This window comes from Ascidia mentula, chromosome 7, assembly GCF_947561715.1.
Source record: "Ascidia mentula chromosome 7, kaAscMent1.1, whole genome shotgun sequence".
Taxonomy (NCBI): domain Eukaryota; kingdom Metazoa; phylum Chordata; class Ascidiacea; order Phlebobranchia; family Ascidiidae; genus Ascidia; species Ascidia mentula.
In genome coordinates, this window is record NC_138572.1 from 6306414 (window position 1) to 6334093 (window position 27680).

At 37.3% G+C, this 27680-nt stretch overlaps 2 protein-coding genes across 2 annotated transcripts; both read right to left on the reverse strand.

Moving 5' to 3' along the window:
• Positions 1-1460: 1460 nt before the first annotated feature.
• LOC145908108 (sortilin-like) lies at positions 1461-9550 on the reverse strand. Its single transcript, XM_082995293.1, has 18 exons — positions 9291-9550; positions 9015-9154; positions 8753-8840; positions 8504-8655; positions 8235-8389; positions 7934-8061; positions 7586-7733; positions 7061-7170; positions 6419-6562; positions 6003-6114; positions 5420-5585; positions 4883-5070; positions 4321-4504; positions 3957-4068; positions 3639-3725; positions 3190-3350; positions 2753-2951; positions 1461-2390 (listed from the first exon to the last, which is right to left on the reverse strand). The coding sequence occupies exons 1-18, from the start codon at positions 9510-9512 to the stop codon at positions 2373-2375; spliced, it is 2514 nt and encodes an 837-aa protein (XP_082851419.1). The 5' UTR covers positions 9513-9550; the 3' UTR covers positions 1461-2372.
• A 12868-nt stretch (positions 9551-22418) lies between these two features.
• LOC145908642 (excitatory amino acid transporter 1-like) lies at positions 22419-27097 on the reverse strand. Its single transcript, XM_082995959.1, has 10 exons — positions 26981-27097; positions 26394-26696; positions 25471-25600; positions 25023-25114; positions 24476-24615; positions 23980-24129; positions 23672-23826; positions 23272-23447; positions 22887-23040; positions 22419-22770 (listed from the first exon to the last, which is right to left on the reverse strand). The coding sequence occupies exons 1-10, from the start codon at positions 27006-27008 to the stop codon at positions 22614-22616; spliced, it is 1485 nt and encodes a 494-aa protein (XP_082852085.1). The 5' UTR covers positions 27009-27097; the 3' UTR covers positions 22419-22613.
• Positions 27098-27680: the final 583 nt, after the last annotated feature.

A 27680-nucleotide genomic window follows, 5' to 3' on the forward strand; every position in this document is an offset into this window, starting at 1 on the left:
AGTGCCTTAAGTATTTTGCTTCTCTTGGTAAAGTACACAGATCTCAGAGAGTTTTCTGGATAAATATTGTATTCAATAATTTCCATCGGATCTGCAAAACACAACATCACAAATCCTTCGGTTGAATTGTAAAGTTGCAATTATAACTTGCAAGTAAACGTGTATTCCAAATTAGAATATTGACGCCAGAATTTTTATTCTTAGATATTGATTCCTAGAATAGAATTGTAGGCTGATTCGATAATAGGGTGATTCCAAGAAGGATGTAGTTACTGGCAGTTGATTGGTAGTTTATGACACGTAAAGTTATGTACCGCTTATATTATACAAGGACAAGGTTACAGGTTACTAAAAACAATGGCGCATCGTAGCTATCTGACGAACTGGATGTTTTATGGTTCACGAAGGAGTTACTGGGTCATGTTGCGCAAGACACTGCATCGGGTGCGATTGCACGGTACTTTTGTAATGCTGCAAAAGGTATGACGTCATGATATCTGTGGTTATCGTGACGTCATGCCTGAGTTATGGTCAGGCAGGGAATATTACGCCGCCTGAAGGCTTTTGAAACGTTGTGGTAATAATATGCAAGAGGGTAGTATTCACGCCGAATAAAACAAAAAGAAAATATTGCGGTGATTATGATCAATATTGTACAGATTGATTAACTGATTGATACAGGCATTACAAAAAGGCAAAAAATGCAATTTGAAATCTTGTGAGACCATGCGAGAAATTGGCAGTGTGCCGTAGTGAGTTTAAGGTTGTTTATTCTCTCTTGACTGATAGATGATTGGTCGATTTTGTCACATGATTTTATATAACGCTTGGGATAATATAGTACAAAAACAAAGGTGTGGTGTGACATAAGCATGGGCGAACCTTTCAGATGGTAAACAGGATGCTGAATGAATCACTTTTATTGAAAAACAACCATTAAATAAATTATTAGGGACACATTGTATAGGTTTGTATTTTTTCTCAATGTTGGTGATAAACAAGATATGTTATTCACTGCGACCTCGTTAGGTTGTGATTTCTTTATTATCGCAACATTATTAGGTTTAATTGCGCAAACGTTCTCTATTTCCACTGCGTTTGTGCAATAGCGTGACGGTTACGAGGTCGTTATTCGTGTAGATCGCATGTGTCACCGTTACACTTGTCTTGTCCGATATCACTTGAAAAACAAGTCCGATCCATAAAAGTCGTATAACGAGTTTTTCCGACTCCAAAACTTGCAACGATTATTCTGGTTGCGCCTCCACGTTACACTGTTTGTTGATCGCCCAGGAGTTATTTGCGACTTATGGCATCGCTAGTGTTACGACACAAATGTATGAGCTTTCGGGCTTCGTTTGTTTCGCACTCTTAGCTATCTGGTGTTGTGTGTCTTTTTCGTTTGAAGCAACTCTTTACCTCATCTGATTTCAATACTGTTTTTCCTAATGACAAAACAACACAGTAATCTCGAGTTTATTTATCTGCAAACGAAAGGAATAACATATATATGTATAACTCAGGCCACGCAACATGAAATTGGAACAAACTTGTGCGCTTTTACGTTGATAACTAAGGCATAGCGAAGTACCAACGAAACAATGAAAATTGAAGGCACGGTACACTTATTGTTCTAATCTTGATGGGGTTTCGCCAATAAACAATATGGGAAATAATATTTCTGGTTTTTGATAAACAAGCTAACAGTAACCAACACCCACGTGTAGCGCACCGAAATATAATTGATCGCCGCATGGTAGCGCTGTAGAGTCTCTATTTGCTCGATGCATAAACGGACAATCTTGCGTAGCGGCGCAAACGGTTTTTGGTTTTGTGGCTACAAGAGTTTGTTCTCCGGTAATAAATACACAGTTATGGTCATCGTCACGTTGTAACTTCTGCATTTTCATGCAATAAAAGCGTTCTTTTAATTTTCAATTGTGACCATTCAAACAGAACTGCCAAATGAACATTATCACAATGAGTAACTATCGGAGTGGAATTACATCTGTTTTACTACAATAAACTGTTTAAAACTGACGTGGTGAAGTGCAGGATCATGAGAAAGAATTTTTTTTAACCAAATCGACCGTAAAAATATCCGTATATATTATCGTACTTATGTTTTTCAGTCTGCATTAAAACAGTGGTTTGCTCTCTTCACCGAAAATGCCATATTTACATAAGAAAACGACGCATGTACATAAAACAGGGTGGGTTTGTCGGGGGCAATTTCGCATAATAGGAACGTAAAGTTTTAGCGATGTACAATGCATAGCTGCGCACACGAGCATTGTAATGTCGTATGATGAAAGAAGTCAGGCACTGCTACTACATGGTTGACGTCATCGTTCCGGATGGGCGGCGCTAGGTCACGTGACAAGCAGGTCCTGGTCGTAAAAAATGTTGACTTAGGCTTTGCCTTAACACACAAAATTATCCATACAAAAAGCTCCAGATCAACGGTTACCAACCGGGGGATAAATTTGACTTGGCAGGAAGTTATTTTTATATTATTTCTACGGTGTTTGAAGTTTGATACAATTTCGTTCGGGTATGTATTTCAAAACCTCTCTTTGCTTTTACAACAATTTTGCAAAATTAGTATGTTAAAACATAGGGTGTTAATTTAGTCTTAAAATACTGCCATGGAGTAAATTGGAGAATAAGGTTGAAAACATATTCTCTAGATTATCCATCATAATTTCATCCTTGATGGTAAAAAAGCAGCCTTAATTTTCAGTTAACAAACCTCGTCAGAATCGTCATGGTAAGATAGAGTGGCTCCGTTTCTAGGTTTTCCATTTCCAATTGATTCAGGGTCGATAATAACAGCGTCATCATCATCCTCGACAATAGTGGATGTTCCGATTAGAGCGGAAACTGCGGATCCGTTCGCTCTGTCTGCACCATCATCTTGTGATAAGGGGGTGTAGCGTACTTTCAGCATGCTGTAACACCGTTGATTAGAGTTAATTTAAAAATCTGTTAGAAGTAATGCCAGCATATGTTGTTGTGTGTCGAATATGAATATGCATCTTTTTAGGCATTGATCAATAGTTGAATAAGGCGGATATGCTATTATCTGCATCATGGGTCAGTTTTTTGTTGTAAATTGAATGAAAGAGTAGCAAAAAACAACTTTTTACATCACCTTACAAGTGATATTCAACATACTTCCGTTCTTACCTTCTTCGTTTGCGGTAGAGAAGAAATCCTAATGCTGCCATCAAAGCAAGCACAATGACTACCAGGAAGATGATGAGACCAATGTGTGGGCTTGTGTGGGGTTTAGAAAAGTCTGTAAATTTATCGGTGTCGACTCCAAATTCTTCGTCAACAATTTGGACCTGGTTCGAAAAGTAAATCGTTCATTAGCCTTTTTACTAAACTAAAATGATGCTTCTGTGAGCTGCATACAGATGGCCACAGTTTGGACCTACCAGTTGAACACACAGAATTCATATTATTGGCTCCATGCCTGTATGTATGAAATACATGCCTTCAATCACAATTGACAAAAAAAGGAAAATTTAACTTTTGAGTGTAAAAAAACAGTTGTACTACTAGTTTGCATCATCAAATACAACCAAGGCTACTTGCAATGTACGAGAATTACAAAAACGGATCAAACCAACCCTTGCACAACTTTTCTTGAGGTCTTCAACGGTTCGCGAAGGAAGAAAACCTCCCTCACATTTATCTCCAGCTATTTTGCGATAACCCTGCAAATAAAATAATTTAACAATAAAACATTCATCTGAAAAAATTAATATGAGCAATTTTATAAGGACCACTACCCTGATACAAAACAGATCCACAGCAGTAACGAGATATTCTAATATTAACAAATTATCCTTGGTTTGTTACTGGCAATTTTTTACAGACTACCCCTAATACAAATTGATTGATACAGAAATGTACATTTAAGATTTTCAAGCAATAACAAATTAAACCTTGGTTTGAATGGTTTCTTCATCGTTTCCGATGCAAATATCCATCTGTGATGTGGCAGCTGCAGGGTCCTTTACACACTTCATCTTTTCATTTCGCACGTAGCCATAATCACTGTAATAACACAAACACAATAAACAAATGCACACAACCATATACTGTTTCTGTGTTTCTGACAGGATTTGGCTGGGACAGGCAGTTCTTTGGGCTTTTACTGCATCCCATGGCAGTGAGAGAGCTTGTTTTAGTGTAGAAAAGTACACATGATAATATCTGCATTGTGTTGGTATATTTTTAATACTGTTATTTGTAGCATGCGGCTGTGCTACTTTCAATGTCAGACATATAATCTTTCTATTGACGTACCATATGTAGTCAGTATATTGGCATAAACATGTGCTTGCAACGGGAGTAGGAGCAAAATCCTTGTTTACACAAAGAGTGCCAGGCTTTCTTCGGACGTAAGATACTTTTTGACCAAGTAGGCAGCCATCGTCTTGAATGGAATTCAATTCGTGGGCTGTCCATTTTTGATAGTCAGAGTTGCTGCCTGAAGAAATTGTTTAACAAAAAATAACATTTTCACTTCACAAAATCTGTTTCACATTTGCGAAGTATTTTCTGCTTGCTGTCTACATTCTTTTGTACCATTACACAGCAAAACATTTTTAGGTGGTTATCAAATAATTTAAATTATTAAACATGCTGTATCAGTGCCCTTTTTCTTTTTCTTGTTTTTTTGTATTACATGGTGTTCATTAACACCTGACAAAGCGAGGGAAAATTGCAAAAGCTAGTGTACTTTTTACATTACAAAAGTTAGTCTTTTACAAAAGAGTGCCAATCAAGAGAATTTAGCTTGTACTAATGTAGTTCATCTTATCATCTATACATTTTTCTTAGTGCCATGTTTTATAGTTTCACTTACATGTGCCCCCCATTGCCGGGCCAAGGTCGACAGTGATGGCCATCCAGGATCCATCTCCCTTTTGATCCCAACCCCAAATGCTAATGTCAGTAGATTTCTCTCCAGGTTCAGCAGAAATTCCAGTGACTCGAATAGGAGTATCAGTGAAATTAACAGAATGCCAGCAATCTCCCTCATCAAATGAAAACCTGAGGGTAAAATGTGTGTAAATAAAAATACTTTCCTGACATTTCCATGTAACTGGTGTGGGGACAGCTTGAGTTTAAATGTTTCAAAAAAAATCGGGCATTTGGAAAATATGCCTGTAATACAGGCATGACATTGTCCTACATGATTGAACAGAACTGGATGTCGTGGGTCAAGTTACAGAATATGATCCTGATGTGTTGTACCAAATTACACATGTGTCCCATGATATGTACAAAATTAATGTATGAAAGGGCAAAAAAGGTGCTGATGCCCAGCTATGACACCAATACAGTACCAATGACACCAATACAGTACCAAACAAAGATTAAGGGATAATATCTCCCTTACATGATTTTGTTAATCAGCCCTGATGTTGCCGGAATAGCGAATAAAATTCCTCCAGAGTCTCCTATGCCGTAATAGTGGGGACCTTTAAGTTGAGCTGGCTGCTTCCAGGAGTAGCCACCATCATTGGTGATGTAAACACTTGGAGGATTGAAATTTAAACCATCACCTAAGAACAAACAGCTAAAAGTGTGAAATAATTAATAAGGAAGTACAAAGAGGTTTAATTATTACTAGACTCAACATTTGTTTTCAAACACTAGTATGTAAATGAAGCACTATACAAATGACCATTGAGTTATGTTTGCTAGTTTTTACAGCACAATCAAGTATAATATTATTGAAAATTAATTGCAAAGTTTTGCTCTGCAGAAACAGGTGTAAAAGTGTCATGAAGGCTGCTGTAGCAAAAATTCTGTTGTCTGTCCCATGAACATCAGTTCAACCACTGGTGCTTATTGTGTTATGTGTCAACAGAAAGTTAGGCTTTTTCAAAGCACTCTTACAACACAATGCCTGATATCGAAAGCACATCCTGCAGTTGAAGTTTTGGTGCCATTCAGTTTTTATGTAAATAATGGCTTACCCAAGTTTCCATGAGCCATTATGATGCCAACCGCACTGGAGCTTGACAAAGGCAAAGCTGGCAGGGTGACATGCTTCGATGCACTGAAGTAATTGTGAATCTGGAGTTGGCACTTGAAACAACAACAAAAGTCATGTTATAAAAACTAGACCAACATAATACCCTGGTTGAAATGTGAGGAGCAATAATTAATCCGAGAGGAGCAAGAAATGATGTAGTTACTGAAAGGTTTGGTTTAAATCTTTTTGTTGTTAGCAAATTGAAAAGGACTTCAGCCACACTACATGACTAAAACTCTGCTTAATTATTTGTGCAAAAAAAGTAAATTTAACATGAAATGGCTGAAACATATGTATCAGTATAATATCTGCTTCAAATAATGATATGGGTTACTTTGAATTCAGCGCAAATAATACCTCTGTTTCTGTTGCTGCACATTTGCTGTTGTCTGGTGGTGAAACAGATTCCCAAACGCCGCCTTTGTCGAAAGTAATCTTGGAATGCACGGTGTTGTCTTTAGTTAACTGGGACGTTATGTACACACCTGGTAGTGACTTCACCTATAGAAATGTAGCAATGGGATTAGAATTTCGTAAAGTTTTTAATTGACTTGTTCAATCAGTGGTAAATTTCTAGAATTGCCACAATGCAAATATACATGTAATTATGCACCAAACACAAATTACAGTTACATAAATTGACTGTTGAGGCTTGTCTGATAATATTTTTGGTGGTTAAAAAACACCGTACCTACAACTTGTAAGATATTTATATATTTAAAAATCCAACACTGGTACAGAATACATGCCATGTGTGTTTTGACTTAATACAATACAGTGGATGTTCCTGGGCAGGTTTAAATGCTTCCTGTTCCCATTCAAATCAATGCATAGGAAACAGATCAGTTATTGTGGTATGCAGTGTAACCTGACATTTTAAAGATAATCTTTGTAATGGTAACTATTGATTGAAACTCACATAAACAAACATAATGCTTTGAAAATGTGTAGTAGTGCATATTGTTGAAAAGATATTCCACAGAATGAAGTTAATTATACCTTGTAAAAATCTGTAATGCCTTGAGTGTTGGGATACAGGTGTCTGTTGAGGGACTTTGAAAAAATAATGCCACGTTTTTCTGATGTGTAAATGCTTCCATGTCCTGTGTCTGAAATACATTAAAGTTCATAAAACCAAACGAATAGAACAGCTATGGTGTCAAAACAATGTGTAATTGCAATCAACCGAAGATACTACATAAATTTAAAACAATTATCCCCATGTTACAGACAAATCAAAGTTACACCATTTCTGAATGTTGAGACCACAACGTTAGATTAGTGTTAATAGAATGACGTTTTACCCACGTCACATAGTTTACAAAGAGCACTGTTCATAATTACTGCCGAACACAACCACAGATCAGTAATATTGTACCACGCATTTTTCAAACCACAATATCACATGGTTATGAATCATTTCAGTATATCAATGCCAACCCTGATGGGCTATTTATATTCCAGCAGTTTTTGACTGACAAAAGGTTCACTTATTATAGTTGCAATTTGAAAAACAAAACAAACCTCCTGGCAAGTCAACATGCACAAAAACCATTCCTTCAGACATATCCAGGATAGAATAAAACTGGTCTGCGTTGATTAATGGCAACTGAGCTGCATCCCATGTATTTCCTTGGTTTTTTGAAATGTGCATAACTCTACTGCCGTTATTCTGAATCGAAAAAAAAAATCTATTTGTTGTTTATTGTAGAAACAAAAGCTAAGCAAGTAATCTAATTACAAAAATTATCCAACAGTTAATTCACAAGTGAAAAATACCCATTGTGAACAATTTGATTTGTTGTGTCCAAACATTTGTGTGTCAATACAACAGAATATAACACCATCTTTCACATAAAAATCTGCATTTACCCCTGGAAACTGAACAGAAAGGAAAAGGAAATCATTCTGCACCGCAAAACTATGGACATATTGAGCTATCAGGTGTCCAGCTGCATCTGTGGTCTTCTGCTTGTAAAGCTCGTTAGTTGTGCTTGTTGCTGCAACAGAAGTTGGCCGTTAAGTCAGCGTTGCATTAAAAATATATACTAGAGACACATGCTGACAATGTATATATATATATAACAACAGTACAGTTCACATTGTAATTCACTGAAAATAGTCTGTGAGATGGCTGCTGCATCCTACATAAAACAAAAATCCTGTTACTTACTAGACATTTTTCCTGATGGGTCGTACGTGTAGTAAAAGAGGTTTTTCACAATCGGATCCCATTTCCCAGAGTGGACATTGATTTTAATTAACTTCCACTGTCTTCCAAAATCCGTGGACATGTATAATCTATTGTTGGCTGATTTGGCAAGCAAGCTGTAATTCACAAGAAGCAACTATGTCATGTTCAATCGGAATTGGATTAATGTTAAACCTTATTTTGCTTAAAATTTTTTTGCTTATTTCTAAGTTGCACAAAGATATCCATGCCTGTAATCATTTGTTGGGTTAAAAGTGAGAGATGTTGGATCCAACAGGAATGGACAGATCGCTTTCTCAAATGTTCCACCAGAATCCGTTGATACATATATGGCAGTTTGGGTCTTTGGACTAAATGGGCCGATATATTCAACAAGAATTATCTGCAGAAATAAGGTATTGTCAAAAAACAACATAAATGGAATGGTGAAAAAAGCTTTTTAGCAAGACACACTGGCAATCAATACGTTTTTTATTTACCTTGCTGCTGTCCATTGGACTGAGGTGAACACCATTTGATTTTCGAATGTTGGCATTCGATATTTGTGATGAAATGTCAGTAAAGGTTCTACAAATACAGAAATAATTCAAACAATATTACTGGTGGTTTTATTTAACCAAAGTAAAACCAAGGTCATTTTTCTTTGCAGTCACACTGATACATTATGTTTAGACCCATTTGTCAGCATGATTTTAACAATAATTTAACTGATTGTAAAATGTTATTTCACATTTGCCTTACTTTCCACGATTAATGCTTCTGTACAGTCGAGATTTGTGGAATGAAATTCCAAAATTCATGGTTGTTAGTGCAAGTATGACACCATTTTTACCAGACCATGTCAGCGATATTGCAGGATTTTCATCTTGTAGAAAAACATGCTGCATTCAAAAAAGAAAACAAAAATTACAAAACACAGGAAAAGCAACAATATAAATGCAGGTAAGGTTTTTGCACTTATTGTCAAGGGCTGGTTTCATAATGTGCTCAAAAAATCTGTAATGGATACAGTCTCACCTTTGTAGATACAATTTTTTCAAGATTAGGCTTGGTTGAACATTCAGCATCTCGTTTCTCTCTTGTATGTTCATACGATGTCTCTGATTCTGCACTACGTTTTTTTCTGGACAGTTTTTCCTTGGTAAAACTTTGAATACCATCTGATAAAGCTGGTTGCAATGTATTTAGGAACACCAAAATCAAACTCAAACATATTGCTAAGCTTAATCTCGACATCATTTTGTTGGTTACACACTCTTTACAAAATAGACATGAATTTTCCTGAAAACATTGATAATTTAGACACAGAATGTGAAAGCTACAACTACCATACAGTTTAATGATGGCAATACATGCTAAAATTCAAATAATTTTTTTTCTAACATTGGACCAGAATCTAAAAAGTTAACAAAAACAAACCACCTTATTTTCGTGTGAACTGATACACTCTATCTACCGTGCTGACTGTCAATAACACTACTGCTTTTTAAACATTGTTTATGCAAATACTTTTGATCAGGTTTACAAAATCAGATTAATCAGTTATAAGATTGATTTAGTTTCCGTGAAACTTCGTTCTTTCGTAAAATCTGATCTGACGTCACAGACAAAATGTCACGCATGACTGGTTGACCACGCAAACAATACAAAATCACATGACACCAACAGAAAAGCAGTCGTCATTTTAATTTTTGTGCTTTTACTTGAAAACAATCAGGTAATGGTATAATCGGCATAAAAAAAATTACCATAGCAAAAGAGATTAAATATTTGGCTTTTGTGTTTCTTTTATAAATGGCGACAAACGATTGTTTCTGGCCGATGATACCATCGTTGCCCCTCGTAATTTAGCATAAATGCCAAACACATTACCTCTTGTATCCCTCAAGGATATGTCCAGCGTGTATTGGTCAATCAAAATAACGCCGACAACAAGTAAGCGTATTATTAATACGCATCAAAGAAAACATTACAAATGATCAAAACACCTCAATTCAAGCAAAAACTATCGTAAAGATCAATAAATCAAATAAAGTTAACCAGAAAGAGAGAAAGCAACTCGAACGCTTTATAATTTCCTTGCTTACTCCTCCGGCAAGAATTTCCTTTTACTGCGACGTGGGATTATCCTGGTGCACAGTTCAATCCATTTTCTTGATGATTTTGCACGGGAGGGACTTGGTTTAAGAGGCATGTAGATAAAGTTTTAATATTTCATTACATGGGCTGAATAGTCCTTAGCTATCATCTCAGCAACAAAACAGCAGGCCGAAGACTGCATTTTGAATAAATCCAGTGTTGCGTTTTCCCATTCGGATGAAATGCTCCTTTTGAAAGGCTGCAATTTTGCCTCAACACCAAATTGGACTAAAGAAGTGAGAAATTCTGAATGGCTAAGCACACAATTTCACATATGGGTCGAATAGAATGGGATTACGTCTTTCCACATTATTGTTATCTGCCAAAGGGATAAAGGTAAGACTTTCGTTTTTAGATTATGCTGACTATTGTACAATAATGCGCGGGAACTTCACAAATTTTTCAAAATACAAAATATGCCCCCAGAAATTGGTTATAAACCACCAGAAGCACATCTACTATCAGTGCGAAACAGTATTAAAGAAACTTCACGCTGTTGATGTTGTAGACACGGACTTTGTTACGACCGCTTGTGCGCAGCCTGGTCCTGCGCTGTCGTCCCACTAGGCAAAAACGCGCCCACCCAACTTCATAACCAACAGGACAATCCACTCCTGGTCGTCTTGTGTAATTAGGTTGCGTAGCGGTTTTTCTGCAACCACAACAATCATAAATAGCAGATTGCCACGTCACAATATACGTAGTGAAACAATTAATCCTTAATTTCAAATATACAAGACTCGGAAATTATGTCGCCGAGTCCAAGCACTTCACAAGTTCAAAACAAAAAGAAACGTACCAACTGTGGGGTGACCCAGGTCTGTACTAGCCTGCGGCTAGTGGTTTCACCAACGTTCAATTCAGATAATGTTTTAACCCTTATTTTGACTATAAACCAGATATATAGTTAGCATTTTAACAGCAGTACAATTCAACAGTAGCACAATCTCGCCCACAACATGTCGTCCTAAAGACAGCCACATGCGCGGATGAATACAAACACGGTGAAGGGTAAAATCAGCCATGCGTTAATTCTCGCTGTAACAGACTTGTTATACCACATGGTGCGGATGAAAGTACCTGGAAACATTTAACATCATGTTTCAGGACCGTCGTCTAAGTTTTTCTCCAACACCCGACCGGCATTTGCATCCTCTGTATTTAAAACACACAAACTTGCACCACAACGCCAGTTGTCCAAGATCTTGGACATACCAATAAAATTGTTAAATGCTGCGGGAAACACCTCCCTTTAACCACACTGCTGAAGCATCTTCTGAAACCTACAAGTGCTATTTGCATACTGGCACTTGTACTTAAACAGCTTTGCGGATACTCGTGACCGTATGGCAAATGTGCATTATGTGGCGGCCGTATAGATAGTTAGGAATATTGGTTCCTACAGTCCGCAGCAATATGAGGGATAAGGAAAATTTGTTTTCGCACGAGGTGGACCACACCACATAAAGAGCAGGAAATTTTAACTTGTATTGAAGCACAACACGCAACAAGGACATTTTATGTCAAGATTTTGTTAAAGGCGAATTTTGATCTGAAATTGATGCGGAACGCCTCTGCTCATTAAAAGACATGCAAATCATGTCAAAATTTTAATAAAAACATCAGAAAATGCAAGGAAAAACAGGATTAAATATATGTCAGAAAGTAAATACCATATGTATTAAAGCACAACAGGCAACAAGGAAATTTTTTGTCAGAATTTTCAAAAGGCGAATTTTAATCTGCAATTGATGCGAAACTCTTCTGCTCAATAGAAGAGATGCAAAACAAGTCAAAAGTTTGATAAAAACATTTGCAAAATGCTAGAAAAACGGGTTCAAACATTTGTCGGAAAGTGAATACCACATGTATTAAAGCACAACACGCAACAAGGAAATTTTTTGTCAGAATTTTCACAAGGCGAATTTTAATCTGCAATTGATGCGAAACTCTTCTGCTCAATAGAAGAGATGCAAAACAAGTCAAAAGTTTGATAAAAACATTTGGAAAATGCCAGAAAAACAAGGTTCAAACATTTGTCGGAAAGTGAATACCACATGAATTAAAGCACAACAGGCAACAAGGAATTTTTTTGTCAGAATTTTCAAAAGGCGAATTTTAATCTGCAATTGATGCGAAATTCTTCTGCTCAATAGAAGAGATGCAAAACAAGTCAAAAGTTTGACAAAAACATTTGGAAAATGCTAGAAAAACAGGTTCAAACATTTGTCGGAAAGTGAATACCACATGTATTAAAGCACAACACGCAACAAGGAAATTTTTTGTCAGAATTTTCAAAAGGCGAATTTTAATCTGCAATTGATGCGAAACTCTTCTGCTCAATAGAAGAGATGCAAAACAAGTCAAAAGTTTGATAAAAACATTTGGAAAATGCCAGAAAAACAAGGTTCAAACATTTGTCGGAAAGTGAATACCACATGAATTAAAGCACAACAGGCAACAAGGAATTTTTTTGTCAGAATTTTCAAAAGGCGAATTTTAATCTGCAATTGATGCGAAATTCTTCTGCTCAATAGAAGAGATGCAAAACAAGTCAAAAGTTTGACAAAAACATTTGGTAAATGCTAGAAAAACAGGTTCAAACATTTGTCGGAAAGTAAATACCATATGTATTAAAGCACAACAGGCAACAATTAAATTTTTTGTCAGAATTTTCAAAAGGCGAATTTTAATCTGCAATTGATGCGAAACTCTTCTGCTCAATAGAAGAGATGCAAAACAAGTCAAAAGTTTGATAAAAACATTTGGAAAATGCCAGAAAAACAAGGTTCAAACATTTGTCGGAAAGTGAATACCACATGAATTAAAGCACAACAGGCAACAAGGAATTTTTTTGTCAGAATTTTCAAAAGGCGAATTTTAATCTGCAATTGATGCGAAATTCTTCTGCTCAATAGAAGAGATGCAAAACAAGTCAAAAGTTTGACAAAAACATTTGGTAAATGCTAGAAAAACAGGTTCAAACATTTGTCGGAAAGTAAATACCATATGTATTAAAGCACAACAGGCAACAATTAAATTTTTTGTCAGAATTTTCAAAAGGCGAATTTTAATCTGCAATTGATGCGAAACTTTTCTGCTCAATAGAAGAGATGCAAAACAAGTCAAAAGTTTGACAAAAACATTTGGAAAATGCTAGAAAAACAGGTTCAAACATTTGTCGGAAAGTGAATACCACATGTATTAAAGCACAACAGGCAACAAGGAAATTTTTTGTCAGAATTTTCAAAAGGCGAATTTTAATCTGCAATTGATGCGAAACTCTTCTGCTCAATAGAAGAGATGCAAAACAAGTCAAAAGTTTGACAAAAACATTTGGAAAATGCCAGAAAAACAGGTTCAAACATTTGTCGGAAAGTGAATACCACATGTATTAAAGCACAACACGCAACAAGGAAATTTTTTGTCAGAATTTTTGAAAGGCGAATTTTAATCTGCAATTGATGCGAAATTCTTCTGCTCAATGGAAGAGATGCAAAACAAGTCAAAAGTTTGACAAAAACATTTGGAAAATGCTAGAAAAACAGGTTCAAACATTTGTCGGAAAGTGAATACCACATGTATTAAAGCACAACAGGCAACATGGAAATTTTTTGTCAGAATTTTCAAAAGGCGAATTTTAATCTGCAATTGATGCGAAACTCTTCTGCTCAATAGAAGAGATGCAAAACAAGTCAAAATTTTGATTAAAACATTTGGAAAATGCTAGAAAAACAAGTTCAAACATTTGTCGGAAAGTGAATACCACATGTATTAAAGCACAACAGGCAACAAGGAAATTTTTTGTCAGAATTTTCAAAAGGCGAATTTTAATCTGCAATTGATGCGAAACTCTTCTGCTTAATAGAAGAGATGCAAAACAAGTCAAAATTTTGATGAAAACATTTGGAAAATGCTAGAAAAACAAGTTCAAACATTTGTCGGAAAGTGAATACCACATGTATTAAAGCACAACATGCACTTCTGCTCAAAAATAATCGAACGCAAAATTTTTATGAAAACATCAGAATCTGCTACAAGAAACAGGTTCAAACATTTGGTCGTAGATTGCAACATAAAGGTAAGAATAACAAAGGGATAAATATTCTTTTTATTTAGAATTGGCTCAAAACAGCTCGAACGCACAATCCAGGGAGACGTCTGTGAATTTCCTCCTCTCTCTTCAGTTCATTTTGATTTCCCCCTGGGCAAACGCTGGGCGTTAATTGTTGCGTGCTCATATCGAACTTCTTTGGTTTCGGAATTTCACAACGGAAGGACGTGGTTTAGATCCAAGTAAGTAAGCTTCGAATAAAACTTGCAAAATGATGTGGCATTAGTGCTTAGTTTGTATTTTGTTGCAAGTGATCTAACATTCATGTTTCTTATGCACGTGTTTGAGCTGCTTTTATATGAATGTTGCATCTTTTATATGAATGTTGGCATCTCGTGTAAACATAACAGAATAATACGACCTCGTTCCTTTCTTTGGCGCTGCAACGTACAAACATTGATTAAAAATACAGTGTAAGTTTTGAACGCACGCCTAGCTGCTTGGGATGACATGATGTTTTTCGTTGTGACTAATGTTTTTCCTAATGTTATGTGTGTGAACTAAAAGCCCGGTTTTTAACCTAATCTAAAACTTTGTGTTACATGTTTGCAATCACGGACATGAACCCCATCTGTGATGCGGAGATATCGCCAAACTTGTTTGGATAAACTAAATTGTGGGTAAAGGCAGTGTCTTCTCTTGTCATTGGTATGTATGTAAACTGGTATGTAACACAATGTATGTAAACTTCACTGTTTAAAGCAGTGAGACAAAACTACTAACTTGGACGACAACTTCAGATACTATAGACTAAATGCAAATTTCGATTACACTGACATCACCCTTTCTTCCGGTGTGGGATGTGTACGGTAGGTCAGTAACATAACAACTGTTGTAAGGAGTTGCAATACCGTAAAAGTACTTCGTGAAGGGCACAATATGAATGGATATTTACTAATATTTCATGATAAAACCATCTATATTTGTACCATCCTGCCAAAATATACAGTTTTCCGCAGTAAGTTTTTAGTCCAGATATCTGGGATGCTCAAGGACAAAGATGTCGATACGTGTGAATGCACATGAAATATGACATTGGTTGGTTATTGCTGAAGGTTAATGTAAACGACTTGCTATAGGCAATAACCTGCAAGTCGTACAATTTTTACCATATATTTTAGTTATTTGTTTGTTTTGCACAGATTTCATGTTAATGGTCGCTACAAGGAACACATGCCGACTATAAGCAATCAATGAAAAGCGGGATTTTTGGCAGTAATCGTCACGTTGCTGCAAACCAAAAAAATAATGGGTGCATATGTTAATTTTGTAATTTTGGTTTGTTGTTATAAGGGTTTGTGACATGCTGATGGAAGATATTTTCATGTTTGCGTCAGTTTTGTGTTGTGTTTCTTGGCGTTCGCTTACTTATAAACTATAAACATGTGACCTTTCAACGAAGATCAATCAAACCTCTTATCAAATAACAGTTTATCATCTTGGAGACATAGTTTACAACTCAATTAATATCAACAACTTGAGATCTGCTTAGTTTGAATTGCTGTTTCGATTACTGCTTCTGAAAAAGAAACCAAGCGCAATTTCTTGCAATATGTCCTAACTGTATAGCCTACCTTCTCATTGAATCTATGCCTCTCATATATTTTCAGAAAAGAATAACAGAAAGGTTTGTGTTTTTGTTGCGACTGATAAATAATCAAACTATTTTGTTTAGTGGAAATAAATTTTCTTATATTTAAATAAAAAACATATCAAGCAAGTTAACTGCTTTTGACCTTGCTGGTAATTGTGCACTGGAAAGTTTGTGGAAGCCGAATGGGTATCTTAATGGCACATGTGTTCTACCGGTTTATCAATTAAAAAAGTCCGAACCCAAGAGTGTTAAAATAATATTTAGTTTTTCTTTAAAATAAAGGAATAATGCAAATATCTTTATGAGACGGGAAAGTTAAAAAATTCGTTGTGTAAATGTTAGGCTTCCAATGCCATTCAGAGCTTACAAGTTAGATTTCGACGAAAATTAAACCACTCAAATAGTTTTTCATTTCAAGGGAAAACTTTATGTTGCTACTTGGCTTGATTTGAAGTGAGATGTGTGTGCAGATAATTATGTGGAAGGTAGGTTTCCGCTCGAGTATGCCGAAGGTTGTGGGTTCGATCCTTGGTCGTAATTGTTTTTCAGTTTATTATTTAAACTTAAATATTGTGTGTTAATACCTGAGTTGAAGCAAGCAAACATATCCAGGTTCTTGTGATGAAGGTATGTTTCCAGTCTCGTGTTCCTGGGGTTGGGGGTTCGGTTCTCACACGAGGATTGTCGACATTGAAAATCCTCCGGTTAAATATTTTTAAAAACGAATGATAGTAAGAAACTTATTAACGCGATTTGGATGCCTCACCCTTGTCACCAGCCGTGGTGTAGAGGTTACCGCCCCCCTCTATTGATGCTCTGCACCACAGTTCGAACCCCGGTAAAGTTAATACTTCTTTCCCGGTAACCGTTAATTCACTTCGGGTTCGGACTTATCCCACTCTAACTAAATTCTTCCCGCTGGTGTCACCTCTCCGTGTGTGTGCCTGTCACGGATGGGTAAAAGTAATTCGGTAATTATCTCCCCCACCCCCGTTAACTCACTGAAATCAGGCTAAGGATCGCGGCCAGGTAGCCCTGCGTTTAGTCAGGCTAAGAAGTCCCCGCTTCTGAGTTGGCCACCGAGATCCGAAAACACACCTTATGCTCCATCAGGGAGCGCCCCACCAGGGGGCAAGTGTCCCATCAGGGGGCATAGGCAGGTGGCCAACTCAGAAGCGGGCGCACAAGGAGATTAGTCAGCTAATGATTTTGAAAAATATTTAAAAAATTTGTGTATGTCCCCCGATTTTTTCTGGAATTTTTGTTTAGGTTGCCGTAGCTTTAAGTTACCTCGGGATGGGGATTACTTTTACATGGACATACATTCGGATGGCCTGATTTATGATCAGATTATCACACATTTAAGTTAGTGACTTTTATCATTGGTTGATTTATGATCAGGAACTTACTTCGATAGGATAGTGACTTTAGCTCGAGGGTTATGCCCATGGGTTAGTTGGAAGGGACGTGCTACTTTAATTACCAGGTTGTGACTTACTTTGTTACGATGCGAATTTAATTTTAGGCGTATTTAGATTCCGGATTATAAGCTCGGGGGTTATGCCCATGGGTTAGTTAGAAGAGAGGTGCTTCGTAATTACCCGGTTGTGACTTACTTTGTTAAGATAGTGAGTTTATTTATGTGCGCACTTAGATTCGGGGTCGGGATTCTGAAGGGTTATGTCCATGAGTTAGTTTGAAAGGAGGATGTTGAGATTAATTTATCAGGACAGACCTCCATACTAAGGAGGATCACCAGTTACAAGTTACTGTGAATGGGTGAAGGTTCGAACCCGAAGTGCGTTATCGGTTACCGGTGACAGATTTAACTTTACCGGGGTTCGAACTCGGGTGCAGAGGATTAAGAACAGAGTGATATAACCTCTACACCACAACTGGTGACGAAAGTTAGCGGCGATCAAGGTGATAATGATGTTCTTGGAGATCGGATCGGAGACGTCATTTATTTTCTTACTTCTCCCACTTTATTTCATCTGTATTTCCCCCTGGGCAAACGCGACGCGTTAATTGTTGCGTGCTCATATCAAATTTCTGATGCTGGTTGTGCTTCTTTAGCTTCGAAATTTCACAATGGAAGGACGTGATTTGGAGCCAAGTAAGTAAGTGTGATGTGGCACTTGTTCTCAGTTAGTGTTCTGTTGCAAGTAATACAAACATTAGTAGCTTTTGTGCATGTGTTTGCGCTGTTTTTATATATGAATGCCGCGTGTAACCATAACAGAAGAATACGACCTCGTTCGCATCTTTCGCGCTGCAACGAACAAACATTGATGAAAATACAGTAAGTTATGACACACGCCTAGCTGCTGGGATGACGTGATATTTTGCGTTGTGAGGGAATTTAATATGAGTGTCTCTGGGAGAGACAAGTGTTTTTTCGTGGTGTTATCTATATAGTGAAGGAATGGTGTCGTGAACTAAAAGCCGGGGTGTTAACGTAATGCACCTTTGTGTTACATGTTTTATCTCGGATCATCAACTCCATCTGTGATGCGGAGATAGCGCCAAACTTGTTCGGATAAACTAAATTGTGGGTAAAGGCAGTGTCCTCTCTTGTCATTGGAAAATTTTTATGATGGTTATTTGTGTTGTGTATTTTTTTTTAAATCTAATAATCTTACTAATCACGCAGCAACTAAAATAGACAAAAAACCGCACTATGAGCGGCGTAAATTTACATTAATTTTTATCACAGTTCCCACATCGTACATTTCACGATTCGGACTTTATTGATTGAAGCAGGGAAACGAAACTACGAACTTGGAGCAACAACTTTAGATACTATTGAAGTAATGCATAGAATAAACGCAATGTTTCGATAACACTGATATCACTTTTTCTTCCAGTACGTGGAGTGTAAGGTAGGCTAATAACACAACAACTGTTGTTTCTGTTGTAAGGCGTTGCAATACCGTAAAAGTACTTGGTGAAGTGCACAATATGAATGGATATTTACTAATAGTTCATGGCAAACGGATAAAAATCTGTAATATCTGACAAAATGTACAGTTTTCCGCACCATGGTTTTAGTCCTGATATCTGGAATGCTCAAGGACAAAGATGTCGATACGTGTGAATGCACATGAAATATGATATTGGTTGGTTATGACTGGAGCTTAATGTAAATACATGTTATGGGTAACAACCTAAAGTTTATTATGTCCAATTATCAACAAAATCATTCAAGGTTTTCAGATAATTTTGTTTGATTATTTTTATATTTTGTACAGATAGCATGTTATTGGTCGCTACAAGGAACACATACTATAAGCAATGTATGGACATCAAGATTTTTGGCAGTATTCGTCACGTTGTTGCCAACCAAAAAAACTAAGAGTTCATATGTTAATTTCGTAAATTTTGAATTGTTATTGTGACATGTTGAAGGAAGAATTTTTCGTGTTTTGCGTCAGTTTTGTAATGTGTTGTTTTCCTTGGCGTTCGTTTACTTCAAAACTCCACATTCATGTTTCACCAAATTATTTTTTTCCACTGGAGTTCCACTAGTTTACAACTCAATAAATATCAACAACTTGTGATCCGCATGGTTAGAATTGCTGTTTCTATTATTGAACATGCTTACGAAAAAGATAGCAAGCACAATTCCTGCAATATGTCACTTTCTTCTATATGCCTTTTCATTCAATCTAAATTTTCAGAAAAGAATAACAGAAAGGTTTGTGATTTGTCATGCGACCGATATTAATCAAATCATTTTGTTTGCTTTAGTGCGAATGATGATACGTAAATAAACAAGAATAGAAGCAAGTGAACTGCTTTGACCTTGCTGGTTGATTATGTAATGGTTAGTTTTTGGAAGCCGAATGGGTATCTGTAAATTGCACACGTATTCTACCGGTTTACCGATTGAAAAAGTCCGACCCAAAGAGTGATAAAATAACATTCTATGTTTTTTTTCTTTAAATTAAAGGATTAATACAAGGTCTTTATAAGAAGGGAAAGTTAAGAAAGTCGATGTGTGAATGTTAGGCTTTCAATGTATTTTAGAGCTTGCAAGTTAGGTTTGGACGAAAGTTAAACTTCTCAAATGATTTTTCATGTAAAAAGTAAAAATTGCATGTTGCTACATGACTTGATTTAAAGTGAGATGTGTGTGCAGGTAATTGTCAGAAAGGTAGGTTTCCGCTCGAGTATCCCGAAGTTTGTGGGTTCGATACTTGCCTTCAACAGGTTAGTCGTAATTGTTTTCCAATTTTTCATTTGAAATTGAAAAATCGTGCGTTAATACCTGAGTTGAAGGAAGCAAACATATCCAGGTTCTTGTGATGAAGGTATGTTTCCAATCCCGTGTTCCAGAGGTTGAGGGTTCGTTTCTCAGACAAGGATTGTCGCCATTGAAAGTCCTCCGGTTAAATATTTTCCAAAACGAATGATAGTAAGAAACTTATTAACGCGATTTGGATGCCTCACCTTCGTCACCAGCCGTGGTGTAGAGGTTACCGCCCCCCTCTATTGATGCTCTACACCACAGTTCGAACCCCGGTAAAGTTAATACTTCTTTCCCGGTAACCGTTAATTCACTTCGGGTTCGGACTTATCCCACTCTAACTAAATTCTTCCCGCTGGTGTCACCTCTCCGTGTGTGTGCCTGTCACGGATGGGTAAAAGTAATTCGGTAATTATCTCCCCCCACCCCTGTTAACTCACTGAAATCAGGCTAAGGATCACGGCCAGGTAGCCCTGCGTTTAGTCAGGCTAAGAAGTCCCCGCTTCTGAGTTGGCCACCGAGATCCGAAAACACACCTTATGCTCCATCAGGGAGCGCCCCACCAGGGGGCAAGTGTCCCATCAGGGGGCATAGGCAGGTGGCCAACTCAGAAGCGGGTGCACGAGGAGATTAGTCAGCTAATGATTTTGTAAAATATTTAAAAATTTTGTGTATGTCCCCCGATTTTTTCTGGGATTTTTGTTTAAGTTGCCGTAGCTTTAAGTTACCTCGGGATGGGGATTACTCTTACTTCATGTGGACATACATTCGGATGGCCTGATTTGTGATCAGATTATTTCACATTTGAGTTAGTGACTTTTATCATAGGTTGATTTATGATCAGGAATTTACTTCGATAGGATGGGGACTTTATCTCGAGGGTTATGCCCATGCTACGTTATTTACCAGGTTGTGATTTACTTTGTTAAGATTCGGATTTATTTTTAGGCGTATTTAGATTCTGGATTATAAGCTCGAGGGTTATGCCCATGGATTACTCGAGGGTTATGCCCATGCTACGTTATTTACCAGGTTGTGATTTACTTTGTTAAGATTCGGATTTATTTTTAGGCGTATTTAGATTCTGGATTATAAGCTCGAGGGTTATGCCCATGGATTAGTTTGAAGGGTGGTGCTACGTAATTACCAGGTTGTGACTTACTTCGTTAGGATGCGAATTTAATTTTAGGCGTATTTAGATTCTGGATTATAAGCTCGAGGGTTATGCCCATGGGTTAGTTGGAAGAGAGGTGCTACGTAATTACCAGGTTGTGACTTACTTCGTTAAGATAGTGAGTTTATTTATGTGCGCACTTAGATTCGGGGTCGGGATTCTAAAGGATTATGTCCATGGGTTAGTTTGTAAGGAAGATGTTGAGATTAATTGACCGGGAAAGACCTCCATACTAAGGAGGATCACCAGTTACAATTTACTGTGATTGGGCGAAGGTTCGAACCCGAAGTGTGTTATCGGTGACCGGTGACAGATTTAACTTTACCGGGGTTCGAACTCGGGTGCAGAGGATTAAGAACAGAGTGACATAACCTCTACACCACAACTGGTGACGAGAGTTAGAAGCCATCAAGGTGATATTGATGTTCTCATTTGAATCGCTGTTTTTGAACAAAGAAAACGATCACGGTCCATGCCGGGATTCGAACCCCTGCGCAGACGTTTGACGGTCAGGTTTTATATCCTCACGGCCACAACTCATGATGATTGTGGTATATGAAACTAATTTGAACCCCGGTTTAAGCGCTGGATGGTGCGCTGAAGTGCATTATTTAATTTTAATTTGCATAAATTTTCGTTTGCCGGCTGAGATCCGTAGCATGTTTCACTTGAATGGGAAATATTCAATCTGAACCAATTCTGTTCGATTTCGTTATATCCTTGTTTCACAAATTGCGACAATATTCATATAACGCAAGCGGAATATTCACCTAAATTCCCTACTTTTTTAAAGCAATGCAATGCCTTTGAATGTATTTTCTCACTAACAAACAACTTTGTTAGTTGAAAAGTAGTTTGCAATCCACAACCATCGTCCACGGCATTTTTTTTGTAGCGATTACATCTCAATTACACAAAATGAAATACCAAATAAGGTCGATATTGAGAAGAGTTACGCGATTTACACAGTGTGATTTTCTACGTTGTTCTTGTCGTTTTGGTACGAGTATTTGTTTAATACCAAGTAAATTAAAAAAGGGTTAGTAATGGGTATAAAGGAATACGCTCAGTCACATCAAACTTTCATTTTTTTCATCAATGCAAATTTCATTCAATTTTGTTTCTTCTTCCGCAGGTGGAGCATAGAGATCTGATTGTGAGAGGTTTTCTATAACTGCTGCACCAACACCGTCTCCGAGGATGTTGACCACGCCTTGCAAACGTCCCCTGAAATCAGAAGAAGATTACAAAGTCATAATCAATGCTCAGAAAAGTAAGCCGGTACGCCGTTCCTATAGGAATTTATGCTAAAAAACAGTAAGCCGGTACGCCGTTCAACTTACAGCATCCAGTCCACTGATAGGAGAAGATACCAGTCGGTGGTTGGCAGACCACAGGCTTGCAGAACCATTAAGATGGTAACGATGGATGACATTGGAACGCCAGCTGTTCCAATGCTGGCTGCAGTTGCGGTGAAACTGATAGTCAAAAGGATACCTAACAACATTATTAAGTAAGTTGTCTGTGTTACACGTTGCAAACAAAACCCGAACTTGGCCTAAATTATTAGGAGGTTTAATTCTGTTTAAACACAGTTTGTCATATTTTTAAATTCGTATTCTTTTGGTTTATCTCAGAGTTAAATATGGCTGATATGGCAGAAAAAAATTCGCCAAAAATCCATGAAGGCAGTACGACAGTAGAAAGATGTTAGACCTAAAGTCTCACCGAAGTTGGTATCGTAACCATTGAGTTGCGCTATAAAAATTGCCGATACTGCTTCGTACAGAGCTGTTCCATCCATATTAATGGTTGCTCCTATGGGAAGAAGGAAGCTAGCCACTCTCTTGTCCACTTTATTGTTCTCCACCACGCATTTCATCGTGACAGGCAACGTAACGGAGCTACACAATAGTAATCGGATTATTTTTATACCGCAGACATGCAGCAGCGGACCCATACCGGGACGCGCACAAGTGGTTAAAAAACAGTGGTGCCAAATATTGCAGAGAAGTGCAAAAATAAACACATTTTATAACTTAGCAAATACGCTGTCCATCAAGAAGGAATGGAAGTGGTCTGTGTTCGTTTCAAATCATTTCTTAAAATGCTTCGCATAATTTTTTACCTTGATGAGGTTCCCAACATGGTCAGGATTGCTTGCGTCATCCCAGCAAAAAAGCTGAACGGATTTTTGCGAACGACGACAAAGTAAATGAGTGCAAAGGTGATGGTGACGTGAATTAAGAATCCCGTTAGGACCGTTACCAAAAACAACCCAAGCTGTAGCCAAAAGAAAATGATGTTTAAGACAGTTTTCTTGTCAAAAAGCAAAAGATCGGTTTTTAACCTATATTGCGTTGATTTATTAACAATAAACTTCTTATAAGGGTAATGTCTTTGTAAAGTGATGACAATCCTATGCATTGCTAATACCTTGCCAGCCGTTTCCTCCAAGTTATTTACTTTAATGATGTTGGGAGCAATGAGAAACGTAAGTCCGACCGGTGCCAACCACATCAGGTAAACAATAATCTTGGTTGTAAGCTTGAACACCCCGGACGTAAAAGCCGTAATCACTTTCCCCTGCCAAGCAAACATCACCAATATTTTTTTGCGTGTTGTTTCCTATAGACCATATTGCGACAGAAAAGAGGTCGCAGAAGCTGGACGGGCCGTGAGCACAGACAGAAGACTTCGATTCCAAACGAAATTAATTTTTTTTCAAAAATGTACTAAAATCCATTCTATAGATTTATAAACTTAGCCAATATTAAGATCAATGAGAACCCAAGTTATTTACATATGTTTAATGATCACATCAAATTCTTCTCAAACAGTCAGACAGAGTGAAAAAAATGGCGATACACCAAGCTTTGCTACATACATTTGCATCCATCATATTGTAATGCGTTTAACCGTCATATTTTACCTCTTTTCCAATGTTACTCAGGACGCAACCAAACAGGATGCTCACGGAAATCAGTCCCATGTAGTTGGGACCAGACAACTGTTGGGCTTTGGCGACACCTTGCAGGGCTTCAACACTAACGTTGTTCGACGCGTTTCGTTCTATAATTATTGAAATGCAATGTTTGTTTCATATCAGTGATGCAATTTTTTTCAATTTTCCGAAAAAATAAAAATTAAAAAACAAAATTATTCAAGCCACAGTTCGTGTAAAAAACGTAAAAACTAGCTTGAAACAAAATGCGAAATCTACGCTGCTAGGCAAAAAAGAGCAAAAAAATCGTTGTTTAGTTTATATTGTTAACTCATATATGTATATCACAGAATGCAAATGAGCATGTCATTTAGGAAGTACTACTCTGCAAAGGAAATTGGTAAATCGACTCTTTTTATCATTTCACAGTAATGTAATCATATACAGCGAAATTTGTCATTTCACAGTAACTGTCGAAAAGGCTTCAAAACTCAGAATCGAATCAAATAAAAACACAACAGAAAACAAAGTTTGCCTTCAAGTTGTGTAAGGATTTCTTCCATCGGTAGTCTTTCCGTCTTGTATTTGTACATTGTGGCTTGAAATATATTGTCTGGGACCAAATTTCTGTAACGTTCAAGCACACAGTTAAGGCACGGTCTTTAGTATTATTCCAGTCACAAGATACGTAAAATTAAAATAGTTACAGAACAACTTCGTAATACTACAGTTCCGCGAGAATAATTAACCATTGTGTTATATGCAATGCTGGGATATGCAAGATTTCTTAAATGGGTGAATACATTTAATTTTAAAATTTTCATAACTATTTGGGACACACCATTCGTTGAATTCTTAGCGTTCCGGCTGACTTTGAACACTTGACGTCATTAAATATTCGGATTCGGGACAAATTCGAATATTTTTAGTGTTGCTATGTCCCTTATATATTAACCTATAGATCCCAAAACCTGGGAACTTACATCAGTAAATCGTAGAGTGCATCCAAAGCATGTGGAGTGGACGAAGATAGTTTGTTGCTGGAGGTGGTGATGGTGATGTTTGTTACTTTTAGACCAACACCCGGTTTGATCGCCAAACTGAGCAGAACTCCTGAAGCAAAACACGAAGATATAGGTCCGGCTTAAAAGTTTTCATAATTAAAACATTTATGAGACCTTATAGGCAGTGGTGGGTTTTAAATTTTTTTGTCAGCCGGTTCTATCACAAAAGTCATATTTTTCAGCCGGTTCTGTTACAAAAAGTCATATTTGACAGTAACCGGTAATGCTAACCGGTTCGCCGATCTCATAAAATTTCGTGAGACGGTTCTATAGAATCGGTGCGAACCGACTGAATCCCTTCACTGCTTATAAGTCCAAACAGTGGCTATCTGTGCGCAGCTCACAAAATTCATGTTATTGGCCTCATGCTAATTTAGCAGACAATTTATTGACAAGCATTATTTCAGTTAAATTCTTGGCATGTACCCCCTGTAAGTTCTTTACGACGTGGTATTAGTTACAAAGTGTGAATCTAACCCAAAATTTCTACACCCCGTGATGTCCGCGGACTCAAATGAAACCGTAAAAGGTATTGGAAAATCCGCGTGCAACTTACGAATTACAATAATGATCGTTTGTTACGTAACTGTGGCAATTTTACTGAGAAACTGAGATTGTGTTCATAATATTGCTCGACGAACAACGGTAAAGATCTTGATAAACATAAAACCTAGAAGCCAAAATACTTTGCGTTGCATGACGGCTATGCCATGCATGCGCGCATTGTCAACCATTGTTCTAAACTTGTCAAACAGGTTCCTAGGACAAAAAGTTTTACTGGCTTTTGTGTAAAGGTTATATGTAGGCAAAATGCAAATTTGGAAATATAAAAACTTACTAACCTGTTATCGCAGCTATCAAGGTGGTAGAAATATAATAGAACAGTGTTTTCAGAAGTAATTTTCCTTTGGACGCTCCTTTTAAACCAGCAAATCCACATATGATACTGGACATAATAACAGGAATTACCATTGCGTTCAGAGCTCGAAGGAAAAGGGTGCCAGGCAATGCTAAGAAACGTTGCTGCTCAGCGTTCAGATTGGCGGCGCGGAGCCCGAAGCCCATTGTAATGCCAAGAACCACGCCGAGCAAAGTCAAAAGAACTTGAAGATTCTGTTTGTTTTTCAGCTTTTGGCACAGGTTGCCTGAAATACACAATTGGAAATAAAACCCAAAATAAAGCACTTGTGTTAGTTCATGGCAATATCCAAAAGGTAAGTTGCGTTATTTCATATTGTGTAAATAATGTTGGCAGCAAACGTTATTGAACTATCGGCAACAATTTTTCCACATTTTATATTTAATCTAAAGTTGCACATGCCTAATTCCGATCACTTTATCATGCGACTAATGAAAACACTTAAGTAGAATTATACCTGGTTTTCGCTAAATTATAAACTACTCTCTATTATTTGGCAATAATTCCTACCAAAAGAACGTGGACGGCATCGTGGCATGGTTTTCAGTGGCGTACGTCTGTCTAGGAAGTTGACTTGTCCACAAATACGCAAAGTTTATTTGCAGTGAAGAAATACCTGCACTTACTAAATCGCAACAAATACAATTACTAGTTGGAATCAACATTTTTGCGTGTGCATTTAAAGCAAGTTTCCTATTCAAACACGTTGCTTGCAACAGTTGTACACACGCGCTGTATCCTGTATCACACGCAATCTATTTTCAAGTTTGGCAATGCGCACAAGCCATCTATCAACGAGGCTAGCGGTTTTTCCTTATCGCTGAGAATGTGAAAATAACTCGCTTTTCTCACCATTTCATACTGCTAGCTAAATCTGTATATGTACTAACTTTAAAGGTAACGTAGGAAGGCTAACTTCTGTACACACAAGACGGCCCAGATCAGATACGGAAACAGGAAGACACGCCTTCTCAAATCCCACATATTACAACTGCTTGATACATGTGTTGCTTTTCTACAGAGGGGACCTAAAATCAGGGCAAACTTTTAACTTCTGTCCGCACTCATTATTGTTTACATTATTCCGTCACTTCCCAACAAAATCGAACATTACTACAAACATATCAACGACATTTAACTACGGGCAGATTCGCACAACCAAATTGTAGCTGTAAAAACATATACACATATAGCCTACTGGTGAAGATTA

What these genes read in the sequence shown, in the direction of transcription:
- LOC145908642 (XM_082995959.1), bottom strand. Translation starts at nt 27,008, where the DNA reads ATGCCACGATGCCGTCCACGTTCTTTTG. An exon ending in CTTGATAGCTGCGATAACAG is followed by an intron (nt 25,601 to 26,393) that starts GTTAGTAAGTTT and finishes GTTTTGCTTCAG; the next exon opens with GAGTTCTGCTCAGTTTGGCG. An exon ending in TGAGTAACATTGGAAAAGAG is followed by an intron (nt 24,130 to 24,475) that starts GTAAAATATGAC and finishes TTTGCTTGGCAG; the next exon opens with GGGAAAGTGATTACGGCTTT.
- LOC145908108 (XM_082995293.1), bottom strand. Translation starts at nt 9,512, where the DNA reads ATGATGTCGAGATTAAGCTTAGCAATATGTTTGAGTTTGATTTTGGTG. An exon ending in AGAAGCATTAATCGTGGAAA is followed by an intron (nt 8,841 to 9,014) that starts GTAAGGCAAATG and finishes CTGTATTTGTAG; the next exon opens with AACCTTTACTGACATTTCAT. An exon ending in TTTCTGTTCAGTTTCCAGGG is followed by an intron (nt 7,734 to 7,933) that starts GTAAATGCAGAT and finishes TTTTCGATTCAG; the next exon opens with AATAACGGCAGTAGAGTTAT.